General features: G+C 41.4%; 1 protein-coding gene and 1 long non-coding RNA gene across 9 annotated transcripts in view; one reads left to right on the top strand and one right to left on the bottom strand.

Moving 5' to 3' along the window:
* The window catches only part of cdc42bpab (CDC42 binding protein kinase alpha (DMPK-like) b), an 85,478-nt gene that overhangs the window by 14,013 nt on the left and 58,420 nt on the right, over nt 1–13,045 (bottom strand). For 5 of the 8 annotated variants that reach the window (XM_081602602.1, XM_081602601.1, XM_081602600.1 and 2 more), the window contains exons 18-34: nt 12,716–12,963; nt 10,576–10,681; nt 8,044–8,168; nt 6,944–7,049; nt 6,301–6,449; nt 6,136–6,227; nt 5,239–5,315; nt 5,049–5,096; nt 4,443–4,478; nt 3,162–3,281; nt 2,239–2,322; nt 2,047–2,152; nt 1,461–1,597; nt 1,248–1,387; nt 859–940; nt 549–768; nt 369–431 (exon numbers count right to left, since the gene is read on the bottom strand). In XM_081602602.1, coding sequence (XP_081458728.1) covers nt 369–431; nt 549–768; nt 859–940; nt 1,248–1,387; nt 1,461–1,597; nt 2,047–2,152; nt 2,239–2,322; nt 3,162–3,281; nt 4,443–4,478; nt 5,049–5,096; nt 5,239–5,315; nt 6,136–6,227; nt 6,301–6,449; nt 6,944–7,049; nt 8,044–8,168; nt 10,576–10,681; nt 12,716–12,963 — 1,939 coding nt within the window. The remainder of the gene's footprint in view (nt 1–368; nt 432–548; nt 769–858; nt 941–1,247; nt 1,388–1,460; nt 1,598–2,046; nt 2,153–2,238; nt 2,323–3,161; nt 3,282–4,442; nt 4,479–5,048; nt 5,097–5,238; nt 5,316–6,135; nt 6,228–6,300; nt 6,450–6,943; nt 7,050–8,043; nt 8,169–10,575; nt 10,682–12,715; nt 12,964–13,045) is intronic. The other 3 variants (XM_081602603.1, XM_081602607.1, XM_081602606.1) reach the window with 2 other exon arrangements.
* LOC145549783 (uncharacterized) lies at nt 7,712–9,047 on the top strand. The gene is made up of 2 exons (XR_014085630.1): nt 7,712–7,898; nt 7,974–9,047. It is a non-coding gene; the product is annotated as an uncharacterized LOC145549783 (long non-coding RNA).

The raw sequence follows: 13,045 nt of genomic DNA on the forward strand, positions 1-13,045 counted from the left end.
GTAGCCACCTCCACCGTTTTCTGTGCAAAGGTTTTTGTACGGAATGCATGTAGCATCGCATGTGTTGGCAGCTGAAGGCGAAGATTAACGTCATCCTGCCGACTGACGATCATTAATGAACCACCTCGAGTCAGATAAGATGTCTGCATACAACTCAAACTATCGGCTGACGGAAAGTCCTGTGAGGTAAAACAAAACTACATAAAATATATGAGATTAAATAGTGTTGCCATGACAAAGCTGAATTTTTAAAATGTATTTAAGGCAGTTTAAGACTTTTTAAGGAAGCACAGACATCCTCTTCCTCTTCATCCTACCAGTTCAGAGGGGAATGAACCAGAATGATAATCATGTTAGCGTGATCTTACCATCTTTGGTGACATGGATGACAAAGAGGCCTTCTTCGTTGCCGAGGGCGACACGCTCATGATCTGAAGGTAGATTAAACAGAGAAAAACCACCATTTAAGGGCCCGGAGGGTAAAAATAAAAAACATGGAGGACTCCAGTCCTTTAACTGCATGACAGTAGGAATCTCTGTTGGCCCACCTATGATAGCAGCAGACTGGGTGGTCTTGATGAGGGGCAGGGTGCAGTCGTACGCCTCCTTGGGGACGTAGACGAAGCGCTCCTTCAGCTTGTTCTTCTTCAGGATGCGGTGCAGCTCGTTGAGCAGACACACCCACTTGTTCCTCTCCTGGTCGCTGTCGGCCAGGATCAGGATGGACGCCTTGTGGCTACTGGAGGGGGAGAGCTGGGACGCTGTCACCTAGAGAGACAGAGAGAGCGGAGGTCAGAGGTCAGAATAAGCACAAATCAAACAGTGTTTTAAGAAGGAAGCAGCAGAAGAGCTCCTCACTCTGAATATACAGGGTATGTCCTTGCGGCTGGCGTGGATGACATCCGACTCCAAAACGGAGCTGACTGAAAACTCCTCATCCCTGTGAGAGAGGCAGAGGTCAAAGGTTAAACACTCAGGTCAAAGCTTTTTCTACTTAAACTTGTAGCTAAAGCTCTTGAAAATTGGCCAGCAACAATCGAATCCCTGCACGAATGATGTCCAGTTCTGGGTGAATCGTGATTCAGTGATAATTAGTCTGAACTAAGTTTGCTTTGGCAGAACCACCGACTGACATGTACTCATGTTATATGTAGTAATTAGGTTTGTTCTGAACGGTGACTTTGGTCATGTTACTGGAACTCATATAGTTGTTGTTGATGCTGTTGTCCTCGTCTCCGTCGGTTTACCTCATATCCAACACCTGGCTGACGACGACGCTCGGTTGGGTGGCCTTCCCTTCGCCCAGCTCATAGAGGAACAGTTTGAAGTCGCACACCACAGCCATGGCTCTCTGCCAGCCCTTCTTCACGCCAGTGGGTTTAGGAACCTGCAGACAGAGCGGAGCTCAGCTTCAGGAAAAAGGTCGGATCTGTGGGGTTCTGGCTTCTCAGATCACTCACCCTCACATAGCCCTCGTACGCAGTACCGATGCCCCTCTGGGGGTCGATGCCCAGCGGGCCTTTGGTCTGGTCCTGGGGCACGGGACACACAGCTGGAGCTTTGTCCGCACAAGTTACGTGGCAGGAAAAATTACACACTGAACACACATAAAAAACACAAAGCAAAAACATGGAGGTGCATCAAGAACTCAACCTGAAAATGGTATAAAATCAGTACAAGCACTTTCAAGGTGAATTTTCAAACTTTTCCAGCACCACATTTTGGAGACAAAAATAATAAACTAAAAAAATAAATAAATAAAATCACTATTAGATAATATATTACCATTATTAATAATATCTTGTGATAGTGTTATACATTCTACAGAAGGGACAATGTAAACTAAAATATAATACACACAACCTATACATCAAATAACATCTTCCAAATTTAGGATTTCAATCAAGCATTAGACTGTGTTTTATTACAAAACAGAAAGCAAGCACTTTAAAAACCTTGAAAATATCCAAGATCAAGAGTTTTCAAGTATTTGGAGGATCCATATGAATCCAGTTTATTGTCAGGTTGTGTTTTCCGGTTTCTTACCCTCACAGGTGCAGCCCTGACGGATGAGCCCCACCATGAGGGAGGTGCACTGGTTGCACTTTGTGGGAGCGTTGAAGGACTTGACGACAAACTGATGTGCTTTGGGCTGTTGGAGGTGGACATGAGAAATAGTGTTTATCAAAGTTTCAGCTGGGAGAGATCCTAAATTGTTTCCTAAAAAAACAGCCTAACCTTTGGTGAGGAGCGTCCGATGCTGCCGTAACCTCCTGAACGCATGGTAGGGGTCTGAACAGTTCGGCCAGGGTGGTCTATCAGCTGCAGAACAAAGCAGAAATATCTTTAAACGCTAATGAATTATCTCTTCAATACAGAGTTTGGATTTACGGCCAAAATTATGGCCAGAATTATGTTGAGGAAATAAAGAAAGTAAGGTTCAGAAGTCAATCAGACTATAACAAGCGGCTCCGCTCCCATCAATAGCACATCCCAGATGATGTGCACACGACTCGCAACAAGCAACAAGATGGAGCTGGAAGACATTCATCAAAAGCTAAAAACGGAAGAACTTTAACAGCTTAGTGACATAATGTTGGCCTAAAAACAAAAGCAGTAACATTTTAATTAAAATAATGAGTCAGTTGGAGTAATTTACATGTTAAGAGAACACCACTCATCCTCTTTCTTATTCTACTTTATTATTTGTTTGTTTTTTGTTGCAAATTTGCATGTAAGTTTGTTTATGTATTTGTAGTTATGTTAAGGAAAGCTTGGAGAAATAAAAAATAAAACGTCGGGTTTACTTTTCGTGTATAATTTAAGTTAATTATCGAGGTTGGATTGGGCTCTAAACTCCAGTTCAATAACATCTAAACTATTATAAACCAAAAAAAAAAGTCTAAACAGGAAAATGCTGATTTGCTCCATCAGACATCATTTCTCTTGCTCTTATTGTGCTGCAGGATTCTTCCCCGTAACTAAATTACCTGTAATTCATAGTGGATGACTGAGCCAACAGTGGCAGCACTGTGAGCTGCAGACACTATTTATGCCACTGACAATTGTTCGTCAGGATATTTGGAAGTATTTTGTACGTGCCAAACATTCCTGTCTAATTCCCGTGGGCTGCTCGGCTAAAACAAGTTGGAATATCTAACCTCTATCGGCTCCATGTCGCTCGCCATGGAAGGGGAACGGGAATGCGACTTGAGATGGGACTTGGGGTCGTCATCCCGAGACGGAGTGCTGGAGGGGGTGAAGTTATCCATGGAGTCCACCTGAGGAAAGCAGAATACAGAGAGGCGGGGAGAGGAAGAGTTGGGCGGTTAGGAAAAGGATGGAGAGAGGAAAATTAGCGAGCAGGAAGTAAAACGGATCAGTAGAAACATGCAGCAGTCATGCTGACAGAGAAAGATGGTGGACGGGACAGGAGGTGGTCCACTTAAACTGACCACAATTTAAACACCTCATGTTCTCTAACATCACAACACCACGACCCTGTTAACTGCACCAAATACACCACAAACCATGCAAGGCCATCACACACACATCACACACAAACAGGTAGACACCATCTCACCGAGGAATTTGCATCCCTTTAACTTTTCCACACCTTGTTGGGTTACAAACTTCAATGTCTTTAGTGAAATTTTACCTGAGAGCAACACGACGCAGAGCATAGATTGAAGGAAACTGAATGGTTTCATAAAACTCTGTAGAGTGTCTGAGCATCCTTTAAATAAGACATTAAGGCCTTTAAAGACCTTACATTTGTTTAAAAAATGTAAGCCGGCCTTCAATCACAGGTCTTACATTTTGTCGTGGCAGGATTATTTACTCTTATATTCTCTGTAGTTTATTTTTGTTGTGAGATTTTTCTGTCAGATAAAAGTTTGAGTCGTGGGCAGACACCATTATTGAGTTCTGTGACTTGAAAGGGGTGAGGCTACCGCTAACTAGCTGCTAGTTGATATTTGAGAATGTGTTCTTGCATTATTATACCATTACCACTATAACACTTGAAAATAGTCTCAAAACAACAACATTGTAATTTATTTCAATAACTTCTGGGACAATTTAGTAACTGTGAAAGATCTAGATTTAAGTCTTAATAATGGTCTTTAAAAGTCTGATATTTGAGTTGATGAAACCTGCAGAAACTCTTTTATGGGTATCAGAGTGAAAAGTGGCTGAATGTCATTCTTTCACTTTATAGCTACGAGCTACTCTATTGTTCCAACATCTAAGTACCAAAATGTTAAGTTCAACAGATGTGAATACTTTACAGCAGGACACACAGACAGAGTTTTTCTCCGCTGCCATGCAGACGGCCGGGGACACACACACGCCCACGCCCACACACGCACACACACACAGATCAACCGACAGGAAACGACACATTGAGAGAGGAGCTGCAGAGCTGCAGCGGCGGTGCTTACACGTCTGCCTTTAGTCGGGCCGACGGACGGCGAGCGCTTCAGTGGCAGGAAGAGAGGCAGAGAGTGACAGAGACACACAGCGGTGAATATTACTCAGCTGAAAACACATTTCAACAGACTGAGGGAGGAAACGTGATGATGGGAGAGCAGAGAGGATTCGGTGACATCAGGCAGTGCTTACCAAAACCTGCTGGTCTGAAACACTCTAAAGTGTTTTCAGCAACAATGTGAAGTTTTTATAATAGATGTATTCAATATTTCAGTTACACAGGTCTCAGTTGGGAAGCACTGCATTAGATTATTGTTTGTACAACTGAGGGGCCCTGATGACGGGAACTAAAATGGGTACTGATGTAAAAAAACACAATTACAGGGAAAAGGAAATACGGGAAAGTAAACATAAGGTGCTGTTATATCTAAGGTTCTAGCTAACAAACTAATAAACAGCAAAAGGAGGATATAAACAAGTAGCTGGTAGATTCTCAGATCTGTTATTAACAGATAATAAACATACCTCTTCCTAAACCAACATGGCTGCCCTCTGACTGTCCTACAGGGTAAAGCTACGTCTACACGAGTTTATGACACACCTACGATTAAACTTACATCTTCCCAAAACTCAATTAAAGAAGATGAGGATGAGGAATAAGAGTCCTGATGTACCAGAGTGACGCAAAGAAAGCAACCAAACACAAATAAAAAATAAAATCAGAAGAATTCACATCAACAAAAATCATGTGGACAACATAACATGATTGTTAGCATTTCAGATAACGGCGGCTTTATTCAAACTCACATCGAACTGGTCGAGGGCCGAGGTGGGGGCGTTGAGAAAAGCCAGGAAGGAATTCTGGGAATCCTGGTGCTTGACACCTATAGACCCGGAGCGAATAACACCGCTGTGGTTAGGAATTAGAGCATCAAAGGCCGACTGGAACAGAACGGGTCACAGGATCGTTTCTAAGAATGCAGAGCAGGTTTCATATGACTGGAGCAACAATGCATGTTTGTGTCGCGAGCTCAACACTATGTCTCACATATGTGTGCTGGAGCAAAGCCAAATCCTCTTTCACTGAGGTAATCTCTGAAGAAATGTGGTATCCATGAACACACAGCTCTTACTCAGAAGAAGGCCATTGTTGTTATCAAAAGATGCATTTTTAAAGGGTCAGTATTATAGTGTCATACTATAGCCCAATTAAGGAACTCTGTTACCTTCAATTGTTATAAAAATGTTATACATCAAAAAAGATTTTTTTTAAATCAGGCCTGTCTCTTTACAAACTTTTCCTCTTTCTGAAACTCACAATATGGCTCCTTTATTAACCTTTTTACCAGCGTTGCTCTTAGAGGTAGCTCCTCTAATGAGCTCAGCAGATACTCAGTTCCACCAGGTGTTTGCTAATTGCTGCTGGCTAGTCTGAAGGAACTGAGTGGGTCTGTGGGTCTGAAGCTCTGAAGCTCGGAAACTGCAGCTCCAAGGAGCAGCTGTGTCTCGGAGGTGGGGTTAGGTCCCAGTATAAGGAGTTTCTCAAACGTGTGACAGAATCAAAGCGACACTCCAGGTATGTTTTTGATAAAGGAATAACATAACATGATGCAAAGCTCAAAAAAGTCAATTTTATGTGATACTGCCCCGGTAAATAACAGAAACATCTAGAATAGATGCTATAGTGCAGGGATGAGGCCGTACCTCTTCGCAGCCGCAGCTCCTCTGTCTCCTTCTTCAGCCGCTCGATCTCAGCCAGCAGATCCTGGTTTCTACTTTCCACCTCCTTCAGTTTACTGTAATGAATCACATTTGGTTCAGAAAGACGCTTACAGTAAGATAGGCTGTTAACGCTAAAGTAAGGTGTACCATTCGGTGGAAATGCCATCCGTCTTGACTTTATTCAGCTCGTCCTGAATGCTCTGCTTGGCTTTGATCTCCGTGTCCAGCGCCGACTGCAGCTCCAGACGGGCCGACATGTCCAGCTTGGCGAAGCGTCGCATTTTCCACGGCATGTCCTGAAACACAGAGGAAATTATGCATTTTTAAGCTAAACTTAAAAAAATCACAGCCTCTTTTTTGTGTGAAATATGTTAAGATCAAGATGATCAACAAGTCATATCACAACAGAGTAAAACTTATTTTATTAGCATAGCGCTTCACCAAAAATGCTGCATATGGGGAACAAAACCAGAGATTTTTGAGGACTGAAGCTGTACAAAGTTATGTTTGACGTGTCGACAAACATTATGTAGCTTTTTCTGCTGAACTGATTCATTTTAGAGCAGCATTTTATGGAAACTCTAGTTCGGACGAACGTTTTAAATAAATGTTGTCGCCAAAAAAATTAGGGGCTTGGATGGGTTTTATTAATATCCGCCCTTGTTAAATGACCCATGTCAGAAATAATGCATCATAATAGTTTCATAAACCATCATCAGGTAGTGTTAGACAACAACAATAACATGGCAGATCTGTTGACAAAGAATAACAACAGTTTGTGCTTGCTTACCGTTGCTCTCGCTCCAAGGCTGGTGTTTCTCAGACCCTCCAGCTCCTCGGTCATTTTAGTGGCCAAAGCCTGAAGATAACCCCGAGCGTCCTTCTCATCACTCACCCTGCAACAAACACACACACACACACACACGCACACATCCTCATTTAAAAGCTGCTCCATTCTTTAAAAGCAAACATCTACAGAACATTGACTTTTGCGCAGAACTTTGAAAGTTGATCGATTAAATTCGGTTTCGTTCTGTAAATGTTGTTTTGAGACGCCCAGAAAAAAAAAAAGGCAATGGAAATTTATTTGTGTAATATGTTGGAGTATTAGGGTTAGATGAAGAGGTTTTTTTTGTTAAATTATGAGAATAAAGCCAGAATATTGGCAGAATAAAAACACAAAAATAACCAGAAGAAAGTTGTAAAATTACAACTGAATTTATGCTCGTATTATTATGACTGTTCTTATAAAATAACTTTATTATTGTCTAATTGACTTTTTTCTTGTATTATTTTATCTTACTGCTGTACAACTTTGTCTTGCAATATTAGGACCGTTTTCTCACCAGTAAAGGCTAAGGAAAAATAAAAATTTTATAAAAATTCTTGCTCTAAATGTTTACTGAGAAATAACTGAACTCCTATAGACATGCAGTTCCTCCTGTGCCGTGGCATAGCTCCACCAGCAGAGGGCGACACTGGCTATTAGATTCCTCCAGAGGAAACGTCCCCAGCTCAACATTTGTATGTGCATGTCAGGAATGCGTTGCGGCTATGGAGCTGAAAGCGTGTTCCTGTGGTTCGGCGTGTCTGTGTGGGGTATGCGCACTATGCCAAGACTTCAGGCCCATCCAACAGAGAAGAGGGGAGGTGAGTGGGGGGGTAGAGCAGTTGGTGAAGTGTCAGCTGTGATGGGAGAGGATCTGAGAGGAAGGGAGGGTCAAGCGGCTCGACCATTTTCAAAGGTATGTGAGACACGCCACAGTTTTACAGTGAAGAGGAACCCAATCTGTGTGTCTGTGTGTGTTTCTGCGCCATAGCTCGAGTGGAAAAGTAAGAGGCCTGTCAGGGCTGCGCTTTGGGTCACTTGAGAAGGCGGTTGTGTCTTACCACTGGATGATCTCTGTGATCTGGGCCTCCCAGTGGGCCACGCTCTCCTTTTTGTCAGCCAGCTCCCTCATCTCGTCCTCCAGCTGCTGGTTGGAGCTGCTCACCTTCTCAAACAGCCCGCTCAACTGGGGGGAGAGCAGCAGAAAACATGCCCAATCATAAAGCTGTCGTCGGACGCCTGACATCCAACTGATGAAACACGTTAAAATAAAAGTGGGCTGATGAGTTTAACAGACTTTAACTGGACCGCATTAGAACTCAGAGTCCGTCCGTTTACACACCAACGTTAAGAGAACTCTGTTTTGATTTCTTTCAGCGATAGGGGCTTGTGTGTGCATGTTTGTGTAGATGTCACCATGGCGACATCAATGCAGGTCTCAAACTGCCTGACTGTTTTTCTCAATCCTCTTTAATTTGCGGACACGTTTATTGTGACGCGACAAGCAAGCAGAGACCAACTTCCTCTTGTTTTGGGTTTCCTCTCCAAAGAACCGTTCCCGTCTAATTTCACAACAGAAAAGCTTCACAGAAGCTGTAGGAAAAAAAACCACGTCTTAGCGTGGTGTAGCGAAGAATCATGACCTCACATCCAGACGCAATGAGGTCATTGTAATTATGGCTTTTAGAGGCATTTTAAAGGTTCTGCCAGGTGATGAAATGACCACTAGAAACTCTTAGTGAGTAATTATAGAGTTGTGAAGCTTCTTGGTAGCTTTACTGGATAGAAAAGATTTAGGGAGCTGGAAAACACCTGTTTGCTTGTAAATGTTTTACAATCCCGAAGGTGGATGGCGGTCATTCCATCCCTTTGACACTTCATGTATTTGCCATTTCAGCTGCTTCATATTTAATTTTCATTTTTGAAATGATGCCATGAACTGCTGGATGTGTCTGGAATTAAACCACTATTGAAAAGCGATGATCTTAATCTGAAACCTTCTGTTCACGATTTATTGTATTGAAACTGACTTTATGTGACTTAAAATAAATTGTATAGATCAGCAGGAAGTTGTTTAAAGTTCTTCCGATTTGAATTGTCGTATTTTATTGTCAGTTGGTTTAAACATGGACCACAACCAAAACATAGTAAAAGGTTTTAGCATAATTTACAAAAGAATTTATCTCCTCAAATAAATAAATAAATAAATAAATAAATAGGGCTGTGCTGACTGCAGTTTTCTAGCTGATCACTGATCTTTCAAAAGCCTGACCTGTAGATTCCAATTTCAGTTGATACCAATATTTACGTTTTTTGTCTCTGAAAAGTCGCTACATATAGTGGCAAGGTGGCTGATTTGGCAACACTGGCGTGACTATTGTTAACTATTGTTGCAGACGTGACCTGGTGGCCAGGTCTGTCAGTCAGCTCTCTCTCATGACAGTTTAAGTAATCCAAAAAGTAAGGAAATTGGGGCTAATTTATCAGTGTAAGCCTATAAATAAATATGGCAACAATTTGGGTATAAAATGATTTGTTTACAGGTACAAAATCATCAGGGTGTCTACAGGTTTTACCAACTCTAATTTAATGCTTTTCAAGACTATTCATATTTCATATTGTAGTAGTGCCGAGGTTTATTGAACCAAATATACTTGACATTGTGTGGTTTGGCAACAGAAGTGAGCCAGTGGCGAAGATGAACTTCATCCAGCCAACTGCTGATAAATTTACACTTTTAAATGAAAGCTAGCTAACTAGCAACAACATATTAGCAGGTGACTAACGATAGCCTCAACTGTTTCCATTCAGAATGGAGTGAAGATGTCTATGCACAACTCAAACTACATAGATTATAAAAGATTAAAAAGTCCTGCTATGACAAAATTTAAGACCTGTGATTAACTTATATATTTTTTAATGAATTTGACATTTTAAGGCCTTAATTTTAGACACATGAGTTTAAGACTTTTAAAGGATGCTCAGACACCCAGAAAGCAATTAGGATGTTCATCATAGAGGAGAAAACAAGGTCTTCATTGGTATTCAGATCTAATCAATCCAACACGATTCAAAAACCTACAACACACTTTAGTGATTCGACTGCAGTGGCAGCCATGATTCTCCTGATTTCCCTCTGTGTTTTATCACTTACAGACCTTAAAAACACACTCGGATTGTACTCCACAGGTCAGAATGCCTTCCAGTTATTAGAGACCATTTAAAGTGGGAGGCTGAAGGGGGGGGGGGGATTTTTGAACTTCCAGGAGCCGGTTCCAAAGTCAACACAGCTAGATCCAACGTCTATCCGACTGTGCTACAGGCTGTTTGTGAGCGGAATATTGTACAGTGATTTCTTTGGCATAGCTGGGAAAGAGGGGGTGGAGGGAGGAATGTGACAGGCTTTCCAAGAAGGGTTACCTGGGGTTACAGCACTAGTGGTGGGAGGGGGGTCTCAAAGTGACTGTGTGTAATGGGGACAAACAAATCATGGAAAAGCTGACAATGCACTACAGAAAAGTAAAAATAAAAGCTCTTATAGACTCGTATGCATTCATAATGACTTCTGTTAGACACAGGAATACATACTGTACCTTGTCTAATTCACTGGACAGCCTCTTATTCTCCTCAGTGAGGAGGATTCTTTCACGCTCATATTTCTGCTTGTACTCAGTCTCAAACTCTTCACGCTCGTTTTGGCTGCAAAACACACACACACACACACACAGTTACTGTAGGAACTTAACCACCATCTGTTAGTGAGATCCTGACCTCTGGCTGTGGCTGGATTGGAAAATATTCCTCAAATAAACTTTGTAAATTTACAGCTGAGTGTTTCGGCTCGACTTTTCTTTAAACTGTGACTCTTTGTTCCTGAGAGTCGCAGCTGTATCAAAGACTGAACCAAAAGCTGTCACTTGTTTTTTAAGCCCGACACATTACTGCAGTTAGAAGCTGATCTAACGGCGTGTTTAAAAAGGAATTAGGCAGCCGTGAAAATAATACATCAGCAGCAGCAGGCAGGAAGGTAAGTCTATGGGGCTAAAAAACAACCTCTAAAGCTTCCTGAATATGAATATGAATCATGCGGTGTCAGGTTATTTTTTCTGACAGGCTGAACGCTGTTCTGGAAAACGCTTGCTGACGGATAAAATTCACTAACAATTATGTCTCCTATTGCGATGGGGGTTTTCTTTGCTTGTTCAACAGAAGTCTTTTTGGAGAACTTACAGTTAACATCAATTACCCCATAGTGACAACCATGTTCTCTAATGTTAATGGACTGTACGGCTAAAATAAACTGAAACATGTGGGGTGTAAAAACAACTACTAAAAATACATCAGAAAAACATCATCCACCCTTATTTTCACTAAGGGTGCACCGATTTCAGTTTTCTGGCCAATCACTGATTTTTAAAAAGCCAATTCAGATTTTTTTTGTCTGAAAAAAACAGCGGTAGTGACTACTGTTAGTTGCGCAGAGTGTGGGTAAGTATCAGCTGATCACAAAAAAATGAAGGAAATCAGAGTCGATTTAATTATATTTTCATGGTCAGCTGGCTATGTTTTACAGGAATTTATAGAAAAAGTTTCTAGTTTCAAAGTGTACAGACACCATAGTGTGGAAACTAAAAGGACAGCCATCATCTTTTTTTCTTTCTTTTTTGGCTAAATATCATAATAATGTGGCGGTTATGGAGGCTATCGTAGCGTGAAAGCCTCCTGCTAGCCCACGCAGAGCGCAGAGATTTGCAACACAAAAAGCAGTGATGTGACTCACAGAGGCCACAGATAAGTTCTGGGGCCCCAAGCAGCTGAATAGTTTGCTGAAGCCTTGAGAAGATAAAAATTTGATTATTTGTGCCAACAAATAAGAACAGGGCAGCCATCTCAGTGATTGTATTAATGTTCATACACGTATCTAAATACGGAACGTCAAAAGGGACTAAATTAAATAAATAACATTGTTAAATCATTTATTGAATATACCGTAAAATAATTAAATGGTGAATTAAAGGTTTAAATTATGTATTTATTACACATTTTATAAAACATGTTTTTAAAATCAATAAGATTCAAGATTATAATAGTGTCAAATAGTATAATTAATTGTGTATTTAATTATTTCATGGTTCCTGCAAAAGCACCATGAAATAATTGGATCTGTTAAACTTGCCATCAAAGTCAAGGGGCGGGGATAAAACTGATCAGATGAACTCCACTAGTTTAGTCTGATTCTGTGAAAATGATTCCACTTTCCATCTAGTCTGTTAATTGTAAAATATCTCCAAGGAAAAGATTGTGAATATCTACCATATGAAGATGATTTTCAAAAAATGAGGATGAAGTAGTTGAGTTTGACAGATCTACCAATATAAATTTGCATTTTAATGATTGAATGACATATTAAATCTTTAATTAAGAATTTATATATTTCCTTTTCATATTTAATTAGTGTTTCAATGATATATTTATTTAATCTTGTCCCTTTTGGGCCTCCGTATCCAACATGCTTAAAATGTAGCTATATAAGAACTCTGAGAAAAGACAGTGATCAGGACAGGATCCTCTGGGAGACTACAGCAAATACATCACAGCTATTTATATGTTAGACATCTTTCTGTAATTACCTCACAGTATCACCACTGTAAAAACAAAAACAAAAATAAAAAGTTTTGATCAGATCAGAATGCTGATTAACAAGTCAGAGCAGAGACAGAGGCACAGTCTCACCTCTCCCGGCGGATCTTGTCCAGTTTGTCTTTCAGCATCAGGATCTCTTTCTGCAGGTTGAGCTGCTGGCTCTCGGCGTCCCTCAGCTCTTTGCGCAGCGCCTTGAGCTCGGTGCTGTGCTGCGCCTCTCTGCGTGCCAGCTCCTCTTCGTACAGCAGTGTCTTCTTCTCCATCTCCGCTCGCAGACGTCCCACTTCCTGCGTTTGATCAGCTGAGGTAGGAGCGGCCGGAGAGCCGACCTGCTTCACCTGGAGAGCCGGAATGATTAGAGGTTTAAAAACAGAGCGGCAACGGGATTCCTGGGATGGGACGTGCCGTGCGGCATCCTCA

Source organism: Poecilia reticulata, chromosome 21, assembly GCF_904066995.2.
Source record: "Poecilia reticulata chromosome 21, P_reticulata-male-v2, whole genome shotgun sequence".
In the NCBI taxonomy this organism is placed as follows: domain Eukaryota; kingdom Metazoa; phylum Chordata; class Actinopteri; order Cyprinodontiformes; family Poeciliidae; genus Poecilia; species Poecilia reticulata.